The 27,337-nt window shown below is 31.0% G+C and overlaps 3 protein-coding genes across 4 annotated transcripts; 2 read left to right on the top strand and 1 right to left on the bottom strand.

The window, feature by feature from the left end:
- Window positions 1-1,295: 1,295 nt before the first annotated feature.
- On the top strand, window positions 1,296-10,885 carry LOC143194711 (uncharacterized). Of its 2 annotated transcripts, none has more exons than XM_076401359.1 (3): window positions 1,296-1,550; window positions 2,064-2,284; window positions 2,338-2,629. In XM_076401359.1, the coding sequence occupies exons 1-3, from the start codon at window positions 1,351-1,353 to the stop codon at window positions 2,490-2,492; spliced, it is 576 nt and encodes a 191-aa protein (XP_076257474.1). In that variant the 5' UTR covers window positions 1,296-1,350; the 3' UTR covers window positions 2,493-2,629. The 2 variants fall into 2 exon arrangements, with proteins under 2 accessions (XP_076257474.1, XP_076257473.1); XM_076401358.1 differs by lacking the exon at window positions 2,338-2,629 and adding an exon at window positions 10,655-10,885 and having other exon boundaries at window positions 1,318-1,550.
- LOC143195687 (uncharacterized) lies at window positions 6,507-7,099 on the top strand. Its single transcript, XM_076403083.1, has 2 exons — window positions 6,507-6,788; window positions 6,988-7,099. The coding sequence occupies exons 1-2, from the start codon at window positions 6,574-6,576 to the stop codon at window positions 7,097-7,099; spliced, it is 327 nt and encodes a 108-aa protein (XP_076259198.1). The 5' UTR covers window positions 6,507-6,573.
- LOC143195686 (uncharacterized) lies at window positions 7,129-7,815 on the bottom strand. The gene is made up of 2 exons (XM_076403082.1): window positions 7,560-7,815; window positions 7,129-7,360 (listed from the first exon to the last, which is right to left on the bottom strand). The coding sequence occupies exons 1-2, from the start codon at window positions 7,772-7,774 to the stop codon at window positions 7,129-7,131; spliced, it is 447 nt and encodes a 148-aa protein (XP_076259197.1). The 5' UTR covers window positions 7,775-7,815.
- Window positions 10,886-27,337: the final 16,452 nt, after the last annotated feature.

Below are 27,337 nucleotides of genomic sequence, written 5' to 3'. Positions count from 1 at the left end.
TCAACATATATCATATACATATCATATCATACCATGACACTTTAATTTTGAAGAATTGAAGGATGTGGGATTGGGAGTTCCTATTCTAGAATCTATCATATTTACCATAAAAGTTGCATTATATTGAAATATTTCTGTTTGTATAAGAATATGAAGAGTTTGAGCATTATTTAAAATTAATTAATATATTTCAAAGTCATTTTTTGGGCATGAGCTGTCTTTTATACATATTCGCTCTCAGTTTTTTTTTAATATTAGTACATATTAAACGTAAATGTAATTTAAAAACTTTTGACTTTATAAATCCCTCGACATTAATTCACGGTCATTAATTTATTATATTCCTATAAAAAACAATTCAATATATTTATAAATAGCAATATTTTTTGCCGCAAATAGCTTTTTAACAATTTATTTATAAATAAATGTTATTTTGATTCATCCTTTATCTCAAATCGCAATATATACTAAGAATTCTCTCATGTAAATTACATTGGCATTAATCATTATCAGTACCAAGAAACGCAACATTGAACGCTCGATTTTACAGCATCACCATTTATGCCCTGACGTGGGTTGGTGTCCATTCATTTATTTTATCCTCTCTTATCCCTAGACTCCCCAATTAAAAATGCTTTACGACGTCCATTATTGATTTCCTTTTATTTTTCCTGTTGGTATTTATTATACAAATTTTCCAATATCAATATCGTTCTAATATTCCATATTTTCCGTTTCCCTGTTCTTGATTGCTTCCTTCTGTATTCTTTTCCTTTAGGGTTTTTTGTCATCATTTATTAGTATTCAGTTTTAATTGATTTTTGAGTTTGTTCTTGGTATTTTTTTAAGTGTCTGTGAAAATCGATATCACTAATTATTATGCGGCTTAAAGTTAATTTCTTTATTAAATTTTCGTTTTTTTACTAGTATTAGAGTGCTGCATAAGTATTTATTATTTTCCTTTATTATATATTAATTATTTAATGCCATTTTGTTGTTTTCTTTAATTACAGTTTATTTTACCAACTATCATAGTCAAAAATATCTCATGAATTATTCAGTAGCATAATCAGTTCGTTTGAATAGAAACATACGCTAATTTCACAATTCAGCACTTTCTTATACGGCTTAAAATAAGATTAATTAAGAAAGTTTCATTATCTCTTCTCCGAAGAAGATCTGCGGTTTATCTGAAATATAGTAACGAATTTGTGTATTAAAAAAAGCTAATTAATCGGTATTTTACAAAATCACTATCGTTTTGGGGAACTACCACAACTTTTTATAAAAAATCAACGTCTTAATATTTTTCATTTAATATTTTATCATCAAATCAACAAATAGTCAAAAATGAAATGGCTCTATATTTTCATTGTATCCTTCGCCTCATGTCAAGGTTTTCCTGGTTTAACCAAGCATTCAGACGAAGAGAACGTGTATATACATCCTTCATTCGTAACCGATACGTTAACAGACCCTCATTTACAAGACAGATTGATTCAAGACGATAAAAATGACGAAGATATGTTATCAGTAAGGAAACTTAGAAGGTGAGGTTATTTTTTTTCGTACCTTTAATTGACAAATTGTATATAAAATAAAATAAATTCCTTCAAATATATTTAATTTCTAAATAAAATTCATTTTTTGTATTATTATCCGATTATTAGATAATTTTCAATACATTTCATTAATTGTCAGTCAGTCTTTTATATTGGTACTATATTTTTATTATATTACTATATATATATATATATATATATATATATATATATATATATATATATATATATATTTATTTTCATATTTTGAAAAAATATCGAAGAATATCGCCCAAAAATATTGATATTTTTTTTAATATAACAATACTGGTAACACAGAATTAGTTATAGCTTTCAATGAAGTCCTTTCAAAGTAATGCATACTATCAAGAACAATAACATTGGCCTGTCCTATATTTTATAATTATATAGTTTGTTAAGTTTAAGAATTATTACTGCTGATTACTTCAACAATCTCTTACTGCGTTCCTCCTAATGGTTTTATTTTAATGTAAATTTTAGGGAAACTACGGTTCAGTTAAAAAGTCCTGGTATTGGAACACTTAGTCAGAAAGGAACAATTGTGGATAACAGAAGTCATCAACTAAACGGAATGGGATTTGTAACTAAAGACTTTACAAGGAAAGGATTTGCTCCTGATGCGTTCGGCGGTAGTCTAGGATACGTTAATAAACCAACTGGCTCAAATTTAGGTATTGGCGCCGACAGCATCAGAGGATATGGTAATATTAAATAAATCTTGATTGAATCTTCTTGTAATGAGAAATTCCTGTAGGTACGGATTTGTCAGCTAACGGGAGGGTGAACTTGTTCCAATTACCTAATGGTAATTTCGGTATTTCTGGACACTATGGTCGACATTTCGGTCATCGCCTCCCAACAAGACCTAGTGATTGGGGAGTTTATGCCGGCACAGATTTTTGGTTTTAATCAAATTGATAAAAACATTAGAAAAAAGACAAATAAAATATATTTTAGTTAAATCTGAGATAACATTGTTCATTATTTTTAGCGTTGGTATTAACTCATAATATTTTTATCAAAAAATGAAATTAGTTATAAAAATATTTCCCCTTTGCCACAAACTATTTTGCGTCATATTTTTAGATCTTTCATTTTGTGATTCAAATTTCATAGTGATTCAGAAAATCTATTCAAAAAAATAACGTTGTCTTTTTTTAATTCTATTGTATATAGATCCCAATAATGGTTTCATCAGGTTTTGCGCTTTACAGTAGATCCAAGTCGAATAACACATACTAGATTTGCAATTCATGAAATAGTACGTCAAATACAAACCATGTGTTAACTTCTCTTGGGAATGTGGTAACAGATCCATTTTTAATAACCGGTATTAATTTGATGCAAACATATCTTTATTGTTTTCATTGAAACCTAATAAAATATTGTTCATATCTAGAATTCAATTCTTTAGAAATTCAATTCGATTTCCTTTATTTAAGTTTAACACGTACCCAGCTACTTATAAAGGCCAATTATTTATAATAAATATTTATAATCAATAATAATAATATAATAAAGTTCGCCAGATTAAGTCACGTCCATAGAGTAATAGAGAATGTAAGAAAAATATTTTACTGTGAAGACATTTGATTGGCTCATTAGTAATGTTTGGCACGTGACAGACCTGACGTCATGTCTAATTGACCAAGGAAATTTAAATAAAAAATAATTTTTTTCTAAAATAAATTTATTAAATTAAATTCAATTAAACATACATATAAATATAATATTTAAAAATAAGTAAATATAAATATAATCTGTAAAAATAAATAAATATAAATATAATCTATAACAATAAATATAAATTTATAATGTAAATTTATCTACAAAATATAAATATAATATAAAAATAAATATATCTATAAAATATAAATATTATATACACATATATAAAACCATAAGTAAAAAACTTTGGTGCATTGCAAATGAAAGTTATCTCTTCCACCTCTCCGTCAGTACTTTTAATATTTTATCCGAAAGATCATTATGGAATGTAAAACTGAAGGGTTTTAAATTAATTTCCTTTTTTTAAACATAAAAATTTTGTTATATTATCGACGTGGCAAAATCGCGGAATAAAATAAGACATAGCTCAAAGACTTACTGACAGTATATTAAAACAATTTTGTTAGAGTCTGGGGCACGAGATATTGTCTTGCCTCTATAAAATCAGTCTCAATTTGTCGGTCTACTGATTTATTCATAATTGTATGTAAACAAAAATCATAGTTAATTTCTTTTTTAAAAAGTTTTACTAAATAACCTGAGTATACACTACAGTTCAACGTAAACCTTTTGTTTGCTCTAATAGGAACATCTGGACTGAAGTTTTAGTCTAGTAATTAACACTAAGAATGAGCAGAAAGGGGGATACTGGCTGAATGAATACAAACTTTACCATTTCCTTCTGGAGTTTGTTCCAATGTCAATGATACTTGCTTCGAACACCCTGGTTGTGGGCCTGGATTGATGGAAATAGGCACTACAGATATAGTAAGACAGTTTAGAAATTAATGGTAACAATTATGAACAAAAATGTGACTGACTCCTTCAATTTACCTTCTATATAATTTTGATTTTGATTCACTTCCCTTTGTACATATTCTGGGCTTGTGGTATTATTTTTACTATCATTAAATTGTTCACAAGTACTTAAAGGAAAGTTTAAATGTATCACAACCATGTCTCACACGGTAACGATCATAAATCAGCTTCATGTTTAACCCAACCAGTTTAGGATTTTTAAGGTTTTCTACTCATTTCTTAAAGATCGCTTTTTTATTGGAAAACGATGATGCACTTCCTCACTATCTGTGCATCCGGGCACACAACACTTCCTAGAACCGGAATGCATTTCAACTACCGACTTGTATATATTAATACAATAAAATAATAATTTAATGTATAAACGTTATAAAAAGCTAACCACACTGTTCTCTATATGGGGCAAATTGAAAATGGCGTACAAAATAAACAAACCATAGAACGAAATGAACCAATCAGATTCCGTCGCGGCTCTTAGCGTAGCGAATAAAACAGGTAATGTGTTAAAGGGTAGCGACATCTAGATGTTGGACGTCGCAAAACATTTCGCCAAAATTTCCTATGAAGTTAAACATCTATTTCTCTATGGTCACATCCGCTCAGTTAGAGCATTACAATAAAACAATGACACCAGAATACAATCAATGGACATACAATCCTGAGGAAAAAATCATTTAGACTTTTCTAAATAGATATAATAGTAATATTATTTCTATTAATACTTATTGTATGAAGCTATATTATAATGCGTCTCAAAAGTAGCGGCCCATAGAATATTGTAGATATAAAAGTACCTTCATTAATTGACTCAGTCAAAAGTTATCTGTCACTTTGAATGTAGAGATGGCAGAAAGTCATATTTGTAACATTTTAAACAAGATAAAATGCAATGCTGTTTCATAGAAAATAATATGGTTTTTATGGTGATGGATGGTGAATTGAACGATAAGATCAACATTTATTTGTTCGTTTTGAATGAAGAAACTTAATAGTCCGTTGGAAAACCTTCACTAATACCAATGAAGTTGATGAAAAATACTTTGTAAAATAGTGTTTGGTAGGATTGCAAAGAAATTCTTGATCGTGATCTGCCAGAACTTAACTAAACTATTAATTCGATTCTCTACTATAAAGAAATGATGCGATTTTTTTTTTGGTTGTCCGGAACACTTTTTGTCTTCTGTATCAAAATCAACAGCTTTAAAACCGGGAAATCAGTATTAAAATGTTGAGATCCATGTAGCGTGATTCCCGTAAGCTTCACACAGCATTCGATGATCTTTAGCTGCCTTTTCTCTCAAATTGAAGTAAAAAAGTAAAACTTTCCGGAAACTGCTTTTGTTCATCACACTTAGTTGAAACGACAGATACTGAAAAGTGAAGCCTCTCAAAGAGGCTTCAACGTTAAGTTGGTTACAAATATACCCGATATAAGTCAATACACAGTGATGCAATCTGTTAGAAATCCTTTAATATTAATTTATAGGCCTAATAGCTTAATTTTCCGATTATAGGTAATTATTATAGTGAATTGTGATACATAATTTCGTTTTTTAGGTTTTTTAAGCGAATGTATTCAAATAAAATTAAATACTAATCGATGTTATATGTTCTGCTTTGATTGATGACCTTTTGCCACATTTCTGATAAAACCACAATCATCAGAATATCTGAGGTTTCTGAGTCAAGAATTTATGTATCTGATATTCATAAATGCCTATTGAAACCAGTTTTACTCTATCAAGAGAGGTTTGCAAACTTTCATAATCCGTTTCATTTTAGAAGAGATTCACAAATGCAAACTCAATCCATTATATTTTTCAGTTTTTTTCTTGCGAATCCCAAGTGTCGAGTCTCATTTGCTGTTATCCAGTGTTATGTAAATGGTTCAAAAGTGGTTTATGATCTATCTTTAGTTTCGTAGTTCTTTATATAAAAAATGTAGAAAATACAAAATAGATAAAACGGATGGCAATGGTGTTACCTGGAGACGAGGCTTGGGCAGTCGATGGTGGCACGTCTAAACCGCACGACGGTCGGTTACTGAATTAAATACCCTTCGATAACATCCCAAATAAACCTCTCGGGGTTGCCAGCTATTCGTTATCGTGTTCTAGTTGTCGCTGCTGGCACCCCGCCCGTGTTCAACATCTGGGATTATATTTCTGGGTACTTTGTTGACCGTTATTCCACGATGTAAAATTCGACATGCCTCAAGGTCGCTACAATAGCATACATATATAACTACAAACTAATATGTTTATCTCCCTTTTAAGCCTCCTTGGTTTTATCTTGAAACCAAATTGTTAACTGAATATTACTAATTAAAAAAGATTGATTAGTCGGCATATTTCAATACAATTATCGCGTTTGGGAACTACCGCAACTTCCTATAAAAACTCAACGTCTAAACATTATTTAGATAAACCAACAGTAACCAGACATGAAGCTCCTCTTTGTTTTAGTTGTGACTATATTCTCATGTCAAGGTTTTCCCAGTAAAATCAAATATTCAGAAGAAGAGAACGTTTATCTACAACCCCCATCTACATCAGATGATATAGATAATCATCAAGGACGAGAAATAGAAAGAAAAGTCAATCTTGGAGATAACAAAGGTGAAGATTCGTATCTATTACCACTAGGAAGAGCTAAAAGGTGAGGCTAATGTGTTTATAATTTGCTTTGTAGTTTTTATAATTTTTCAAAATATCAATATGTCTTATTTAATAAAATAAAATGTAAAATAAATAGTTCAATATAAGAAGTACCTTCACCATTTTATCTCTATTATATTAATGGACATAAAAATTAGCTGATATTGATGATATTGACAATATTATTTTGTTATTTATAGACAAACTAGCGTTCAATTAAAGAGTCCTGGTATCGGAACACTTAGTCATAAGAGTATAATTTTAGATAACAGAAATCATCAATTGAGTGGAATATATGATGATATCATATGATATGGTAATATTATCATATGATCATATTATCATATATTACCATATCCTCTGATACTATCAGCGCCTATACCTAATTTTGAACCAGATGGTTTATTAACGTATCCAAGATTGCCTCCAAGAATGTCAGGCGTAAGCCCTTTCCTGGTAAAGTCTTTGGTTACAAATCCCATTCCACTCAATTGATGATTTCTGTTATCTAAAATTATACTCTTATGACTAAGTGTTCCGATACCAGGACTCTTTAATTGAACGCTAGTTTGTCTATAAATAACAAAATAATATTGTCAATATCATCAATATCAGCTAATTTTTATGTCCATTAATATAATAGAGATAAAATGGTGAAGGTACTTCTTATATTGAACTATTTATTTTACATTTTATTTTATTAAATAAGACATATTGATATTTTGAAAAATTATAAAAACTACAAAGCAAATTATAAACACATTAGCCTCACCTTTTAGCTCTTCCTAGTGGTAATAGATACGAATCTTCACCTTTGTTATCTCCAAGATTGACTTTTCTTTCTATTTCTCGTCCTTGATGATTATCTATATCATCTGATGTAGATGGGGGTTGTAGATAAACGTTCTCTTCTTCTGAATATTTGATTTTACTGGGAAAACCTTGACATGAGAATATAGTCACAACTAAAACAAAGAGGAGCTTCATGTCTGGTTACTGTTGGTTTATCTAAATAATGTTTAGACGTTGAGTTTTTATAGGAAGTTGCGGTAGTTCCCAAACGCGATAATTGTATTGAAATATGCCGACTAATCAATCTTTTTTAATTAGTAATATTCAGTTAACAATTTGGTTTCAAGATAAAACCAAGGAGGCTTAAAAGGGAGATAAACATATTAGTTTGTAGTTATATATGTATGCTATTGTAGCGACCTTGAGGCATGTCGAATTTTACATCGTGGAATAACGGTCAACAAAGTACCCAGAAATATAATCCCAGATGTTGAACACGGGCGGGGTGCCAGCAGCGACAACTAGAACACGATAACGAATAGCTGGCAACCCCGAGAGGTTTATTTGGGATGTTATCGAAGGGTATTTAATTCAGTAACCGACCGTCGTGCGGTTTAGACGTGCCACCATCGACTGCCCAAGCCTCGTCTCCAGGTAACACCATTGCCATCCGTTTTATCTATTTTGTATTTTCTACATTTTTTATATAAAGAACTACGAAACTAAAGATAGATCATAAACCACTTTTGAACCATTTACATAACACTGGATAACAGCAAATGAGACTCGACACTTGGGATTCGCAAGAAAAAAACTGAAAAATATAATGGATTGAGTTTGCATTTGTGAATCTCTTCTAAAATGAAACGGATTATGAAAGTTTGCAAACCTCTCTTGATAGAGTAAAACTGGTTTCAATAGGCATTTATGAATATCAGATACATAAATTCTTGACTCAGAAACCTCAGATATTCTGATGATTGTGGTTTTATCAGAAATGTGGCAAAAGGTCATCAATCAAAGCAGAACATATAACATCGATTAGTATTTAATTTTATTTGAATACATTCGCTTAAAAAACCTAAAAAACGAAATTATGTATCACAATTCACTATAATAATTACCTATAATCGGAAAATTAAGCTATTAGGCCTATAAATTAATATTAAAGGATTTCTAACAGATTGCATCACTGTGTATTGACTCATATCGGGTATATTTGTAACCAACTTAACGTTGAAGCCTCTTTGAGAGGCTTCACTTTTCAGTATCTGTCGTTTCAACTAAGTGTGATGAACAAAAGCAGTTTCCGGAAAGTTTTACTTTTTTACTTCAATTTGAGAGAAAAGGCAGCTAAAGATCATCGAATGCTGTGTGAAGCTTACGGGAATCACGCTACATGGATCTCAACATTTTAATACTGATTTCCCGGTTTTAAAGCTGTTGATTTTGATACAGAAGACAAAAAGTGTTCCGGACAACCAAAAAAAAAATCGCATCATTTCTTTATAGTAGAGAATCGAATTAATAGTTTAGTTAAGTTCTGGCAGATCACGATCAAGAATTTCTTTGCAATCCTACCAAACACTATTTTACAAAGTATTTTTCATCAACTTCATTGGTATTAGTGAAGGTTTTCCAACGGACTATTAAGTTTCTTCATTCGAAACGAACAAATAAATGTTGATCTTATCGTTCAATTCACCATCCATCACCATAAAAACCATATTATTTTCTATGAAACAGCATTGCATTTTATCTTGTTTAAAATGTTACAAATATGACTTTCTGCCATCTCTACATTCAAAGTGACAGATAACTTTTGACTGAGTCAATTAATGAAGGTACTTTTATATCTACAATATTCTATGGGCCGCTACTTTTGAGACGCATTATAATATAGCTTCATACAATAAGTATTAATAGAAATAATATTACTATTATATCTATTTAGAAAAGTCTAAATGATTTTTTCCTCAGGATTGTATGTCCATTGATTGTATTCTGGTGTCATTGTTTTATTGTAATGCTCTAACTGAGCGGATGTGACCATAGAGAAATAGATGTTTAACTTCATAGGAAATTTTGGCGAAATGTTTTGCGACGTCCAACATCTAGATGTCGCTACCTTTAACACATTACCTGTTTTATTCGCTACGCTAAGAGCCGCGACGGAATCTGATTGGTTCATTTCGTTCTATGGTTTGTTTATTTTGTACGCCATTTTCAATTTGCCCCATATAGAGAACAGTGTGGTTAGCTTTTTATAACGTTTATACATTAAATTATTATTTTATTGTATTAATATATACAAGTCGGTAGTTGAAATGCATTCCGGTTCTAGGAAGTGTTGTGTGCCCGGATGCACAGATAGTGAGGAAGTGCATCATCGTTTTCCAATAAAAAAGCGATCTTTAAGAAATGAGTAGAAAACCTTAAAAATCCTAAACTGGTTGGGTTAAACATGAAGCTGATTTATGATCGTTACCGTGTGAGACATGGTTGTGATACATTTAAACTTTCCTTTAAGTACTTGTGAACAATTTAATGATAGTAAAAATAATACCACAAGCCCAGAATATGTACAAAGGGAAGTGAATCAAAATCAAAATTATATAGAAGGTAAATTGAAGGAGTCAGTCACATTTTTGTTCATAATTGTTACCATTAATTTCTAAACTGTCTTACTATATCTGTAGTGCCTATTTCCATCGATCCAGGCCCACAACCAGGGTGTTCGAAGCAAGTATCATTGACATTGGAACAAACTCCAGAAGGAAATGGTAAAGTTTGTATTCATTCAGCCAGTATCCCCCTTTCTGCTCATTCTTAGTGTTAATTACTAGACTAAAACTTCAGTCCAGATGTTCCTATTAGAGCAAACAAAAGGTTTACGTTGAACTGTAGTGTATACTCAGGTTATTTAGTAAAACTTTTTAAAAAATTAGGTATAGGCGCTGATAGTATCAGGATATGGTAATATATGATAATATGATCATATGATAATATTACCATATCATATGATATTACCATATCATATGATATGGTAATATTTGTAATAAAAAATATACATAGGTACGGATCTATCAGCTTCTGGAAGACTAAACCTGTTACAGTTGCCAAATGGCAATTTTGGTGTTTCGGGGCACTATGGTCGTCATTTTGGTCACCGTCCCCCACCCAGGCATAATAACGAGTGGGGCGTTTTTGCTGGCACAGATTTTTGGTTTTAATTAAACAAATGTAATTTAACAATCAATCCTAACAGTATATTTTTAATTCAACGTAATATAATATGTATTTATTGGTATGTCCCGACACAACATCATTCAAGATGGAGTTAGGTTATTATCCAATAGATCAAAACAAGTAACAAGCAGAGATGGATAAGTTTGATCAATGTGTTCACTTAATCTGTTCTGAATTATATGCTTTTTTTACCTAAAAACAACAGACCGAACTAATTTGTACTCCCAATACTGATATAGTTTTACCTACTTGGGGAATACTTGTTGTTGAGTATTATTAAAGCTTATTAAAAATAATAATGTTACTTATTAACATTATTATTCTTAATATTCTACATTTACCTCTGATAACTACATCTTAATCTTAAGTCTACCTTATAATTATAAATTAATAAATGTCTTAATTTGGCGAAGGCGCCGAGAACTGTTTATTTTAACAAATTTTTCGATTAAATATTAGATTTTTACATATCACCTGATTATTAAGATTTTACCTGGTAAATAAAGCCGATGGAGTATTACAGCTGTCCTTCGAAAAGAAGTTGTCTGCCTTATTACCTTAATATGTTTTCTAGAAGGATAACAGGTTATCCTGAAGACAAATTTTAATATAATTAAGAATAATTTTTTGAAATTCGTCATATCTCATTATATAGCATCTAATTATTTTATTTATGATGCATTCAACAGAATTATCAATTGTCTAGTTTCCTGCCGAGATTTGTTGGTATTTGCCGAGTTATCTTATTGTAGGCCAGCTTGGTCTACTTGAATTGCTCTGACAGATATTCGAAAACCGACAAAAAGTAAATCTTCTGAGAAAATGCCGAATGCATTCAGTGACTTCAGTAGGCTATAACTTTTACTACCACCCGATTGATTAAGAATAACAGGATAGTAATTAAATTAAACACTAGTTTTTAAGTTTGTACATGACATCACTTATTGAAGACATATTCAACATATCATTTTATAATATACTTATACTCAAATCCTAATTTGACAGACTGTAGAATGGTCAGAGAATATTTTTAAACTTAGGATTCGTATGGTGTTGCTGATCCAACTTGTAGAAAAACGACAAATTTGGAATCAATCGGGAGTCAGCTACTTAAGGGATGAAGATATCTGATTGCTACTTATTAGAATAAACTCACGACTTAACGCTTAAATCTCATAAGAAAAAAACTACTACTATCAAATCCCAAGATTTGGTGGATTAACATCAATTCTGCAAAAGGTAACCTTAACACAATGCAAGATGTGTCAAGCGCACGGGCACACAAAGACTTACTGTCGCAAATCATATAGATGCGTAAAATGTGCAGAAGAACACAAAACAGAAGATTGTACTCGTAAAGTTCGTGATGAAAAAGTGAAATGTGCTAACTGTAGCGGAAATCAGCCAGCAAACTACAAGGGTTGCGCAGTTCACAAGCAACTACAGCAGAAACGCTATCCTGCCTTAAGAGAAAAAAAGGCATCAACAGCAACAAAAACAATCCACACCTCCCAGTTTACCCACCAGACCAAGTCAACCAGACATAATTTATGCCCAAATGGTTGAAAATCGTTCAGCACAAAATCAAGAAACGACATCACAACGTACTGACACTAGCAGCAACATTTAGATTAGAATATATGATGGCCAAGCTAATGGATCAAATGAGTACGATGCTTGGTCTACTCACAACCGTCGTCAGCAAACTTGCCTAATGCCTGAAACCAATAGCTACAAAATCGCCGTCTGGAATGCCAATGGGCTCCAACAACACGCCAGGAAACTAAAAATGTTCCTAACTGAACAAAAGATTGACGTTATGATGATTTCCGAAACACATTTTACGGACAAACATTATTTGAAAATTCCCAAATATAAACTTTATCATACAAATCACCCTGATGATAAAGCACATGGAGGTACAGCCATAATAATTCGAGATGATATAAAGCATTTCGAAAAAGAAAAATTCCGCAAAGACTACCTGCAAGCCACCAGTATAACCATAGAGGAAGTCCATGGACCACTAACGATGTTTGCGATTTATTGCCCACCCAAACATAATAACAAGGCAGAATACTTTCAAGAATTATTCAGTACTCTAGGTAATCGATTTATAACATTTTATCAAAACATTTAATGTGGGGTTCAAGAATAATAACTTCAAAAGGTAGAGAACTGTTAGAAGAAATAAAGACAGATAACTTACAACATATATCTACTGGTGAACCAACATATTGGCCTTCAGACAGAAATAAAAAACCAGATACTATAGATTTCTGTATTACAAAAAAGATTGATACAAAAAAGTGTCATGCATATTTCGACTTGTCTTCTGACCATTAACCAATAATAGTAACAATTTCTTCGAAAATTACCATCAAAGATAAACCCTCTTCTCTGTGCAATAATAGAACTAACTGGTCCTCATTTAGAGAAAACTTAGACCGACATCTCTCTAAACTTATCCGTACTAACCGTATACTACTATCCATATAAATTCTTACCGTTACAAACTGAAATGGATATATAAATAGTAGCAATAAACCTTACAAAAAATATACAGGAAGCAGCATATTCCGCGACCCCTAACAGTGAAAAATTTCCAAGAAAAAATACACATATATCATGTACAATACAGAAAAAAATAGCAGAAAAAAAGTTACGACGAAACAGCAAAGGACTGCAGAGAATAAAAGAAAATTTAATAGGGCAATAAAAGAGCTGAAAGAACTAATCCAAATTGAACAGAACCAAGGCATTCAAGACTACCTCGAAAACTTGACACCAACTGAGGCTACAGACTATTCGTTGTGGAAAGCAACAAAAAAGCTTAGGAGATCCCAGCAGCATAACCCACCTATTAAAACGAACGAAAATAATTGGGCTAGAAGCAATAAAGAGAAGGCCGACATTTTCTCAAAACACTTAAAAATGTATTTACACCTTTCCAGTCTCAGCTACATACATACTACATACTCAGAAAAATACCAGAAGATGTGATCCTACCGAACTATAAGTTTATTACCGATAATCTCGAAAGTTTTCGAGAAATTATACATAATCAGTTTGGCTTTCGCAATAAGCATGAGACTATAGACAAAGTGTATAGACTTGTAAACAAACTAGACACTAACCTAAATGCCAAGATATTGTTCGGCTGCTTTTCTAGACCTATCTCAGGCTTTTGACAAATTATGGCATACGGGCTTGCAGGTTAAACTAAAGAAACTTCTCCCTCATCCGGACTATCAATTACTAAAATCGTATCTTACTGATAGAAATTTTACTGTAAATCAAGGTGATGAACATACCGAATTAAATCCCATATATTCAGGAGTTCCGCAAGGTAGCGTACTGGGTCCAGTACTGTATCTTCTGTATACGACCGATCTGCCCACCACAAAAATAACTACTGTGGCAACATATGCAGACGACACCGCAATCTTAGCATCCCATGAAGATCCAGTCACAGCATCAATAAACCTACACACCCACCTGGAGCAGATACAATTATGGTTCAAGATATGGCGCATTAAAGCCAATGAAACAAAATCCACGCATGTAACGTTTACCCTGCGTAGAAGAACATGTCCACCAGTGAATATTAATCATCGTCGACTCCCCCAAGCAGAGCATGTTAAATATCTTGGTATGCACTTAGATCGACGCCTAACCTGAAAGAAGCACATACTCTCTAAACGGAAACAACTTGGACTCAAACAATATCAAATGTATTGGCTCATCCGGCGCAAATCCAAGTTATCATTAGATAACGAGGTATTGCTGTATGAGTCTATACTCAAACCCATTTGGTCATATGGAATCCAACTATGGGATACCGCTAGCAAATCTAATATATCCATCATTCAACGGTTCCAAAATAAGGTGTTGAGTGCCATTGTTGATGCTCCGTACTATATTTCAAATAAAATGATACAACGCGATATTCCTCTAGAACCCATAACGAGTGTAATCCAACGTGTTTGTGTGAAGTACTTCGAAAGAGTGTCATCCAAAAATCAGCTAAATATGCGACGTGATAGTGAAGTGCGTAGACTAAAACGTTTATCACTACATGATCTGATTACTGGACATATGTAGACTTTAGAATAAGCTTTAAAATAAGACTAATTAATTAAGATAATATTTTATAGAAGATTGCTTAATGAAGTGATTTTCTATATGCCATGCACATATAATATAGACATAAGAAATACTTATTGCCAATAGGGCAGATTGTGGAATCACGAAGAGTAATAAAAAAAGTTTTATTCTGGAGTAAAAAAATAAAATTAAAATGGCCAAGGTTATTAAAATTTTGTTTGGTTAAATCTATATCAGATATCAAATAAAAATAAATCAAATTTGAAATATGACCAATAAATGTTTTACACACTTTATTATTTTATAGAATAAAAGTTCTATTAATTATTATTTTATTATACATTAGTTCAATACGAAAAATATTTTCCAAAAAAAACTTTGTGTCGATCTAAATCTCCTTTTTTTTTTTCATTAAATACAATTTGAGTCTTCTTAAATCAGGTGAAGTATATGTTTGTAATTTTGATTATGCAGACATAAGAGTGATACACTTGACAAAAATCTTCGAACCCAAACACGCTAATAACCTGGCTGGCTACTAATTTGTAGCCTCAATGCACAGAAGTATGTTTCAGAGATCACGTTAAACAGTGCATACACTTTAGATAAATCCGATTTAATAAATCCATAGAATTATAACAAATACAAACAGTAAGCTTTTATAATATGAATGTGAATATATTTACGTACATGTAAATACATATTTCTCCTTATAACTGCTCGAAGCTAACCTGAACAAAAAAATAAATAACTAAATATTTTCAATACAGTTTAGTCGATTTAATCTCCTGAACGCCGTTAACGAACATATTATAATACACCAACTACACAATATATTATATTGATATACCTCGATATATTTCCAATTAATTGATATAATTTTATGGGTTGTTTTAATAGAATTATATCAAAGGAAACAGATCACTAGTTCGAAGAAATACAATTAGTTAATACCTTAAGACAGTTCCCACCGAACGCTTTCAATTTATATCTGATCTGACAGATTAATAGACCAGTCCTCGGCATTCTTTTCAGGTTTTCATAACAATTACGGGAAAATAAAATGGACACAAGAGTGTTCAGGAACAAATATGTATTTATTGTGAACTTGGGGAAAATTTTTTGCGTTTTTCCTATTCAACAAACTAACAAAATAAGGTAAGTTTGGTACGTAAAAATTTAAAGATTGCTTTTTTGCCATTTTTTCCTTTTTAAATAACTCTTGAAAAAATACAAACATCACATGCAAAAATATAATTATCATTAAATATTGAGTATTTAATAGCAATTTGCATTGTCTTGACAATTGCAAATTTGATTACGTCATACATTCAGTAAGTTTGCGGCAGCAAGTTGCATAGATAGCTAATAGCACTAAAAATTATTTTATTCACTCATTAATATCAATGTGGGCGTTATCAGAAGTTTTTTTTCTTACTACAAGAATTGTTACTCTTCTCTTCATGAAAAACGTTTTCTATGAACCAAATTTTTAAGACAGAAATATTTAAAAAATATCTTTTTCTGAGAAGAGATAATGTATAGAGTCAGTATCTGAAAAAGGAACATAATGATTTTATATAAAAAAATAATTTGTCGATAAGAATGATGAAATAATGTTACGTTACATTTATTTAGAAAAGTTGGCACAATTCACCAAAATACTACCCTTGTAGAAAGAGAGCTGTTGAAAGAAAATTACTTCTTCAAATAGTAATTAGCACTATCTCTGGTGCGTACGCTGGGTGGCGCAGAATCACCCAGTCGAACTGCAAAAGTATATCATGCAAGAGGATGACTTTACTTCTTTTGTTTACTATTTCTGGTCCTTTTTCAAAGATATGTTTTTTAATTTGTTTAATTGCCGACGGTAGATATCTGCAATAACAGTTTCATTCGATTTTAGCACCTTGCTAATCCCTTCATACGAGTATACACAGTAAGACCTTAGGGACATGAATATTGGGGAAATACCAATATGAGATTTTGAGCTGACCTTTTATCCATTAAGTCTTACATTTCATTGTCTTCGAAGTTTTTAATACTCCAGATCATTATTTATCATAAACATCAAAATAACCAACTTAATGTTTTAATTGAAATCAAAGTCGACTTCTAAAAGTGTTTGATGGTCTTCGCCGGCAAATTTATTCAAATGAAACAACAAAAGCATTGAATGTCAAACTTTATAATTACGTTTAACCTGAAGAAATATGAGATTGATAAGCATCGATCACAATATATTGTAGCTGATTCATTTAAATTGATAATTGACAGAAAAAACGTTTCTAAGCAGAAATATAATTAAGTGATTTTTCAATATCACAACACAAGCTGTAAAATCTATAAAAATCTACATAGAAATGCTTAAATCCTAATCTTTATTGTGCAAAAAACGATTAACAAAATTTAAAATAAAACATAATGTTCCCACAACTATAACCACTATTAAACTACTACTAAACATTTTATGTACTATTTCTGGTCCTTTTTGCAAAGATACGTTGTTCAATTTGTTGTAGATATCTACAATAACAGTTTCAATCGATTTTAGCACCTTGCTAAACCCATCACACGGTGGGTTTAGTGAGGCTACTTTTTAATATTATTAATTTATTCCAGAAAGACATCTCAATATTTCTACGCTTTCATCCATTTGAGTTTTCACCTCTTAACATACATGTATGCGTTTTTTAAAAAGAAAACGTTGATGTTCGGTAGTCTTTCGATAGAAAAGTTGACTGATGATGTAACCCATCTTTCTCTAACGTTGAGCAATATATTTAATATTGTCACAGTTATTTTCTATAAGAGCGGCGTTATTCTAAAGCTTTTGGACGATCTTGATCATGTTGATGAGTGAGTATTTAGTTACAGATTAATTCTCTCGTTGAACTTTCTATTTTAGGATATTGAAATATAAACCAAAACAAAGTTGTTATAAAAATAGAGCAAACATATTACAGGTCTCTGCCATTTTGGTATTTTTTGCTGATTTAGCGTTTGGTTTCCATGTTTTAGGACCTAAATTATATTTCTATTTGGCATTGCCGAGGTAAGTTAATGGAATTTATTAGATGTGTGCATGTATTCTAATCACGTTTTCACTAGTGCAATATAGAATATGTTGACTAAAACATATCCCATCAGTTTATTTAATATTTTCCCTACGTTCCAGCAATCCAATCATTTACCAATTTTCATACTTCTTCAGCATTTTAAAGCCACCTCAGAAGGCGTAATCTAGCTGCAACTTGTAGCCAAATTTTGTGATATAAAATAATTTCTGGGTCTGTTATTTTCCACTGCTGGTATTTTTTTACAAAAATACGCCGTTCAGTGTGTTTAATTAATATCGATAAAGTTTGATTGTACAGCAACACTTTCATTCGGTTTTACCAGCTTGTCATTCTTCAACCATGACTATCTGTGCTTGGTATCATCGTAGTACATCCACTTTTTAGCAGCAATATGATTCATCAGCTGCTAAGCTGCTTAAATGTTCTTTAAGCGTTTGAACTGAGTTTTCAGTTCCTCAGTTCTCATAAGAATATTTTTAGTCCTGCAAACCATTCTTTCATTAGCATCAAAATCATCACTGCCAAAGAATTAACATATCACTGGGAAATGCGAAACTCAAATATTCAGAAATTTTTACCCCAGGATATTTTTGTGGAATATTGTGGATTTTGGCAAGTATTCTGACAAAGACAAATTTAATTATTTTGGAAAACGTGATGAAGCTTGAACCGACACGATCGAAACGTAAAAGGTATAGATAAAACAGAACTTTTACATGAATTACAATTTCTGCAAAATTGCGATAAAAATGACGTCGTCTGTAGTACTGTTTCTACTTCTACCATTATGTCTTGATAAATAATATAACTTACTCTTTTCCAAATCTTCCTGTTGCACAATATATAATAATAACTATACCAGTTTCTGTAGATATAATAATAGTGTTATTATTTTATTACTGTGCAATAAAAACTTTAATAATACCATTTTGTGAGTGTATTTACTGTCCACCTCAACTAAAAATAAATCAGCAATTAAGTAAATTAAAGTAGATTAGTTCGGAAGAATTGCCTATATAACAAGTAGTTGAAGCATTTTACGAAACATCAAGGAATTCGTAAAATCTGTATAGACTGGTTGATTCGAAAAATAAGTAAGTTTATGCCAATAAAGTCGTAAAAAGTATGATATGTGTATAAAGATACTCTAGAAATGTTTCAACTAAATCAGCAAATCAAAAAAACCGCAACGATAAATGGCAATTCATATTAATACTTAAATTTGGTAACTCATCAATAACATTCAAGTACGACGCATACTTAAAAGAATAGAAGCCGATCGTAGGTAGGTGTATTTAACAGTAAAAGTATAACCAAGTTTCAATTAATACGTAAATATGATTGCTGTAAAGACTAAGACTGTAAAGACCAATGAGTTCTACTATACAAAGACCTAGTGAAAAATAAATTGTAGATTAGTTGGCCATTAGAAGACCAATAACAATTTATTTCTAAAAAATATCTAACGCATTATCTCTTTCATATTACAGATACTTACAAGCAAGCCAACTGAATGCCATGATCTTTATTGTAGCTACAATCATGAAAGAAATTACGAACAGATTTCATACACTCAATAAATATTTAGAAGAACTAAAGGAACTTAAATGCGGTGATGATGATGATATATTTAATAAACCCTTCGTTAAGAAGCAACATAGAATGTCAATAATTTCAGATGTACTAGTCAAGAAAAGTGAATGAGACTGACAATATTTGAAACATATGCTTTTTTCAGGTTTTAGAGGATGAGAACGAAATGACCAATAGATGTCCATGCGAGGAGGTACACAAACTGAGAAAATGTCATGTATATCTTTGCGAGAAAGTCGACGAATATAACAATATTTTTGGAACGATTATTTTGTTGTTACTCTTCGTCATAACAGTAGTCTGGTTAGACTGCACTGTATTCTTTGCTTCCATATACATGTTACGTACAAATTCGAAGCCGCGGCTTCCCGTGTATGACGGCTTATTATATTTTATCCTGATTGGGATATTCTGGATAGCTGGAGCCGTGGTAAGGCATTAATATAATAAAATTAATTCTACTATTAACTAATATAATATACAAAGTAACATTTTATTTTAGATTCAAGCTATTGCCCTGGCCTCAACAGGTGAAAAGTTACTAAAAGAAACAACCAAAACATCCCGAATCTCATCAGCTTTGTTGACTCACCTACCTCTATCCAAAACGCCCGATGTAGATCACTGCTACAAAAAACAATTGGAATTATTAAACCAACAGAGCTCATTTAAGAAAATTTGCGTATCAGCAGCTGGATTCTTTGATGTCAACAATAAAATGCTGGGAGTTATGGCAGCAAATGTATCTTCATATTTACTCATAATTCTTCAATTTCTCACACAGAAAGACGATAAGAATAATGACTAGTTATAAATCAGTCAAGTAATGTCTGCGTAAAGTGTTTCGTCAGCACTTCGTTGTCTTCTCTATAATATCACGGTCTGACCCACCCAGGTTCCACATGGCTACTTGACTGAGGGCCTTTTTACTGATTTGCTTACAGAATTATTTTTATAAAGTACTTATTCTACAATAGACATTTTGGGATTAACATCTATGTGCACTGAATTTTACTTATAACTTCACTGAACTGGATGAAATGGCTTTACTCTATTTAATCCTCTAACTAAGCCATCATTATCTAAGAGCTAGAGAACCTTGACATGACAACATGAACATATGCTGATGGAGCCCAACAGTTTCTAGCTTCAAGCCTTTATGTCATTAGGCATGTACCATGGAGCATCAATAATACCTCGCAGCACCTTGTTTTGAAATGTTTATATCATATTTATATCACTTTGGCTGGTATAACGCTAGAATTGAACACCATAGGTGCACACCGATTTCAAGGTTTGTTAATAAAGCAAAAGCTTAGTATATACTGAAAGAGTTCTTTACATTTTTTCTTAACATATGGCTTCCACATTAGTTTAACATTAAGGGTTTTACCAAGATATTTGGGTGTATTTCCATAGGGGACTACTTGTTGATTTATATTTTATACTATCTTGAACTGATTGTTTTGATGCGAAATTTTTCGGTCCAGCATTATATTTCGACAATAGCTGTTTGTAACTTTTCGACTGATTCGGTATTATGTCCAATGACTAGCATTGCAGTGTCATCTCCAAATGCAGCAACAACATTTTCATGGAATACATGCAAGTCTCGATTGTACAGCAGATAAAATACTGGTCCCAGAACATTTCCCTGTGGCGCACCTGCTTGTATTTTCTTCAAGTCAGAATAGGCATCTTTTTTTTAACTTTTAAGTACCTTTCTTCTTTATATATAACTCTTACATTTTTGAACATTGGTCTGTGAGAAGCATGTTATGATCCACAATAACATTTTTTTATTAATTACATCTTACATTCGATATGCTTAGTACAATCTTAATTCAAATTCAATTCACTGAAATTAATTTATTACTACTCTTCTGTTATACCTGCATTAATATACAAGCAAGGCGTATACTGGATTAATACATCAGTATGTATTTCCCAAATTAGAATAAAACTAATCTACTTAAGCTAAAGTTAAAAATACACTTAACGGTTCGTGTGGTTTGGTTCACTTAAATCTTCTGATTTCCTGCATGTTAACTAGTAGTTGTTTGATTTGATTCCGAGGTCTGATGCTCTTCGTTGGTTACGTAGCGATAAGCATTGGTAATTAATCGTAAAAATTTGTTTTGAGTGCGTTGGATTACTAATTGGTTTGATGTTTTAGTGCAACCCCATAAGTGCAAATAGATTTTTGATTGACTGATAAACCGATCTCTTTAATTTTAGATCAATTTGAGAGTATCTTCCAACTAACCAGTACAGTTACTTGATTTTGATTATAAATTCTCAATAATAAGTCTCACATGATGTTTCCAGTTTAACCTACCATCGAGATATATTCCGAGGTATTTAACTGATTCTGCTTGAGGAATCGGATATCCGTCAAGCGATCCGTTAATTAAGTTATTGTCAATTCGTCGCAACGCAAAATTAACATAAACAGATTTGAAGCCATTATGCTGTATTTTCCAATTTCTAGTCCATTTGTAGATCTTGCTGACCTCTACTTGTACTTTTTCTACGATCTTAGACAGAGATACATCTTTTGCCATTATAACTGTGTCGTCAGCAAATGTTCCAAGTACTGTATTTTTTGTTGTTGTTAGGATATCAGCACGATAGAGCAGATATAGGAAAGGTCCCAATACACTACCTTGATGCTCCACAACATGGATAATAAAGAAGCGTTCATGAAAATCTGAAAATCAAAAAGTTGATTTGGCAACAGAAACATAATATATTAAAAACGCATATATGCCTGTTAAATATCATTCGAATAACTGCAATCACTACTATATTGAAAATTAATAGAGAAGCCTTGAGAAATCTCTTTGGCAAGTTCAAATCTCAAATAAATTTGACAATTCATTTTGTAATCGCTTGCAACTAATAGAATAGTATTTTTTTCGAACATTTTGCTGCGTCATTTGTAAAATTTTCATATATACTTTCACGGCAGTTTTTACTATCTTCATTATCTTTTTCTTTGAATATTGGAAGAATTATTGCCTCTTCCCATACTGACGGTACTTTTGGTCGATTCCAGAGGTATATATAATACTAATACAGTTTAGAATCTTAACCAACTTAATTAAGTTATCTTCCAATCGAAAATGCTAAATTAATATTACTATTATATTATCTCATTATTATCTAACGTAGTTATTTCATATAGTCATTGTAGTCATTTGTTCGTAATACTATAAATTCATCATGATAAATAAATATTGATAATGTCAAGTTCAATAAGTAAAGTATTTCTATTTTATGCACAATAATTAAATGATTAACTACTACTATCATAATTAAAATACCTAACAATATCGAATTTCGAAATGTAATTCTACCATGAAAGTAAACCATCTGAAATATCTAATTTGGAGTATCTATTTGATGAGCCTAAGATAAAAAACATATCACTCACTTGTATGACGCTTACCATTCTGTCACAAAATGAAGCCTTTTTAACAGTATATTTTTATATTTTGATATATGATCAAAATTTATTTGTCTTACAATAAATTTAACTCAACATAAAACTTAACAAATATCGCTTAATTTTCGAAAAGTACCTATCAATTATTGTAATTCAACTTGGGTTTTCAAGTCTTTCTTAACATGTGGCCTTATTACACCACATTAGTGTCATGCCAAGAGATTTGGCTGTATTTCCGTTCGGGTCTACTTAATTTGGTTTGAATAAAATCACTAAATCTTTTAAAAAAATGTTTCTTTTCGTATATACTAAAGCGCTTTATTAACTTATTTTATCTTTGGAATATTTACTTCTAAGCTTTATAGATTTTTAAGCTCAATCCAATACAATGCCACCATTACAGTTTTCGAATCAGTAAAGATCTCTTGAAACAATTCAAACTGACATCTGGAGGAGATTTCTAAGATTGGGGAATAATTACAAGTTTATATGGAGCTAAATCAGATGAATACGCTGCTTGCTTGTTAGTTACCAGAAGGAATGTATAAAGGACAACACCAAGATTTGATCTCACTATTTTTTATAATAATTAAACTTTATTGTCGTCTTTGATGCTTAGTTAGTAATGAACTTTACTAATCACGAAATTAAATCAAAAAATAGGAATGCTCCTCTATATTAACAGATTCAACATATTGTATAAATATTGCATAAACATTTATCAATCAAGGATGTCCGCTATCCCAGTGAAAACTTTCAAAAATTAACTTTTGGCTCACAAATAAACTTTTTTTTTCTTCCCAAACTTTGCTGACAGCAAATTAAAACATTATTTATTTCAAAACTTTTGAACTTAGGAGTATCTCCAATATTCTTCTTAATTATAGTTTATTTATTATTAAACCGAATCCTTTGATTAAAAAATGGTCCGATATTAATAAATCTTCTTTCGAATTTGTTATTTTTATTTTTCGAACATAATTAAATATATATTTTTAAAAAGAAAGTAATCATGAAATTCAAAATTAACTAGGGTCAAATATGTGAACTGTAAATTCAAAAACATCAAAAGAAAATAATTTTTTATACTTATTTTGCTTTAAATAAATTTTAATTTCGCCTTTTGAAATTAATGTCAATATGTTTTAACCATTTACTGATAAGAGAGTGATTGGTGATTAGAATAACTCTAGGACAACTAATATTTTATATTTATTTATCTAAACACAAAAGTGTAAAGCATGACTTTCAACAACCATCTCAGTCAATGCTGGGTAAGACCGGATGTTTTCTATGATGGTCTCAAAAATCGACATTCGCTAATCTCTAAACTGAATGCCAACGACCATGATTAGAAGCTTATGTTACACAGCATATCCAATCCCGATAAACTCTAATAAAAAAGATGGGACCTTTAATTATGTTAGTGTTACGGCTATTTTAAAACCAGGGAAATCGATTAATTTGGTTATAACATCTTAATTATATCTTATAATCATTTGAATTTTTATTAATACAGTTATATTAACTGTCTTCTATTTGTAATATTCTTCCCTATTAATCCAACCAGTAGATGTTTAATTTGGTTCATATTCGCTTAGTGGATTGATATTTGTTCAAAAAGTTGATAAATTTAAACGTAATTATTTTTTTCTTGATTAATTAAAAAAAAGTGATCGAATGAAACAAAACAATTAAATTAAAAATAAGATAAGGAAATAGTTCTTGTTTCCTTAGTAAAAGACTTAATTTTAACAAATGTATCCTACTAACATTTTGTAAAGGTATTAAAATAAAGAGCAAAATATATATAGATTAATTATTCAATGGAAATGTTAGGAGTTTATATTTAATTTAGTAAACTGGTTAAATCTTGAATCCTGCTGGTCCCTCTCTCAGTCGCAATTCGGTAAAATGAACGGAACCGTTTAATTAACTTTAATCAAAAACGAAAATGCGATAACAGTGTGACTGAGTCATCGCCTTTTACGTGAGATTTTAAAATAATATCTAGATATCTGTAAAATTTGTTGTTTTGTGATGATTTTAAAAGCCTCTTGATAAAGTCTTAGCCACATAGTACATTCAGCGTCCCAACATAAGAACATTTTAAGGTCTTTATTTTTTATAGTTTATTTGAATTTGCTGGCTTTCAAAATTCAACGACACTGCACGGAGCCCTCGAAAAAGGGTCTCATGACGAAAAGCATAGAATAAAGGTACATAAAAGGCAATCTCCTATACATAAAGCTCTAACGAAGTTTTACCCTTTTATTAGAGAAATCTAAAAAAAGAGTTTACTTAAAAATACGTGCTTAAAGATTATTCAAGATTTGAATATTTCATTCATTTAAAAAACACCCTCCAATTATTGCGTTTATCAGACATACAAAATTAGCCCAATAACATAATTTCTAGCATTGGGAACTATCGACTGAAAACGACTATTTTACTACTTTTTACCGGTGACTGTTTCAGTCGCATTTTCGATCCGACTGATTTTATTACTATTTACTATCGACTGTTTCATTTACTGACTGTACTTTTATTTACTATTTTTGGTTCTACTAGTTTCATTCGACTGATTTTTAACCTTCTAGCTCTGTCGTTCTAGCCTCGACCTTGACAAATATGTACCCAATTTATGCTTACATAGATTTATATGTAATATATATACAGTTTTATGATTTTTTTGGTAGTGTGCTTGTAAATAACAATATATTATATATTAATAAAGCAGAATCTTAGAAGGCTATATTTCAAGATTGTTAATGTAATAGGATAAAAATATTAATATTGTGAATAACAAATAGTAAAATACTTTTGACTCTTTTTATGGCAATAACAAGTAGTATTTCGATTACTCTCTCGATTTTTGTTAAAATATATTTCCGTTCGATAACAAATAAAGCATTTACTTTATTTAAAAAAAGCTCTAGTGGTTGTTTCATCATTTTTAATTATATCATGGATTAGTATTCATTCGATTTCTATGATTAGGTATATGTATAATATTTATTTAGTAATTAAAGTTATTGTACATCTTTAGTTTTTAGGTTTTGTTTAAGTTCTATTATATTGTCTATATTTATTATAGCATATTATTTAAACATAGCAATTAACATATTAAAATACGAGAAACAATTTGCGGGGTATAATTTCATGCACGGAACATTGAAATATAAAAGTAATTCTACTTCTTTTGAATTGAACTTATTAATTGCATATTAATAGTATTCAGTAATTGTTTTTTTCTTTTCTTTTTTTAAGTTAATACATGACGGAATATGCACATCTCCGTCTCGCTTGTACTACCGTTGGTAAAAATAAGCACATATATAATTAACTGCTCCAAGCAATTATCTCCGTCCTTTCCTCTCTCACAGTTTTTACAGAAAAGCGTTCGTACATCGTCTGACATTACGAATTAAAATCATCAGTCGAACCGTGCATTTGACTGTAGTAATTACTATTGTGACTATCGCCTGTTTCGACTGTTAGGCGACTATCTTCTGTTCGTGACAAATCGTAAGTATATGTTGTAGCACAAACAGTCAAGCATTTGTGATTGTCTTGATGTGACAAGAGTGTAAAATCTGAAAAGGAAAATGATCCCCGCCACGCCAGTAACCAGACGGAATAAGACCAGATGTCTTCTAGGATGACTTCTGGGATGTCTTCTGGAAGTTCTCTTACTGTCACTCGCCGGTCGGTAGGGTTAATGCCGAGGACCGTGATTCGCAGCCCACGTTAAACCAGTCCAGTCCAGATAAACCCTAGTTGATAAAAAGGAGACTAAAATATATAAAAAAAATATGAAATATGTAAATCATACCCCTTTCATTTCACGTCAGTTTTCTATTTTTATAACAATATTTATATGAACATATATGTAAAATTGCCCTTTGAAATTCTATCGATTTCTCTCAATCACCAAAACAAGAATCAGTTAATTATTATTTTTCTTATTACAATTTACTATTGAGAATGAGTTTGGTTCCTATTCATCTGAAGTTGAAGGCACATATTCGCCTATTTCAAAAGAATCTGTAGAAGAACACATGTTATGATTTTAAATTTACAAACATCTCAATTTAATTAATTTGAAAAAAATATTCGTACTTTTAATTATGTTAGGAGATTTTAATGTGGAATGAACAACTTCTGCTGATTTCGGCATTGAACCCTATTTTCCTTTCCGATGGATTAATGTAAATTATCTGTGAATAAACGTATTGGTTATTTATTTAAATTCATTTGTGTAAATAGGGTATAATGAGA

The sequence above is a fragment of the Rhynchophorus ferrugineus genome, unplaced genomic scaffold, assembly GCF_030347505.1.
Source record: "Rhynchophorus ferrugineus isolate W39M unplaced genomic scaffold, kcgeb_rfMv2 rfM4, whole genome shotgun sequence".
Lineage (NCBI taxonomy): Eukaryota > Metazoa > Arthropoda > Insecta > Coleoptera > Curculionidae > Rhynchophorus > Rhynchophorus ferrugineus.
The sequence above is the reverse complement of the archived record's forward strand: the minus strand, read 5'-3'. Positions and strand labels throughout refer to the sequence as shown.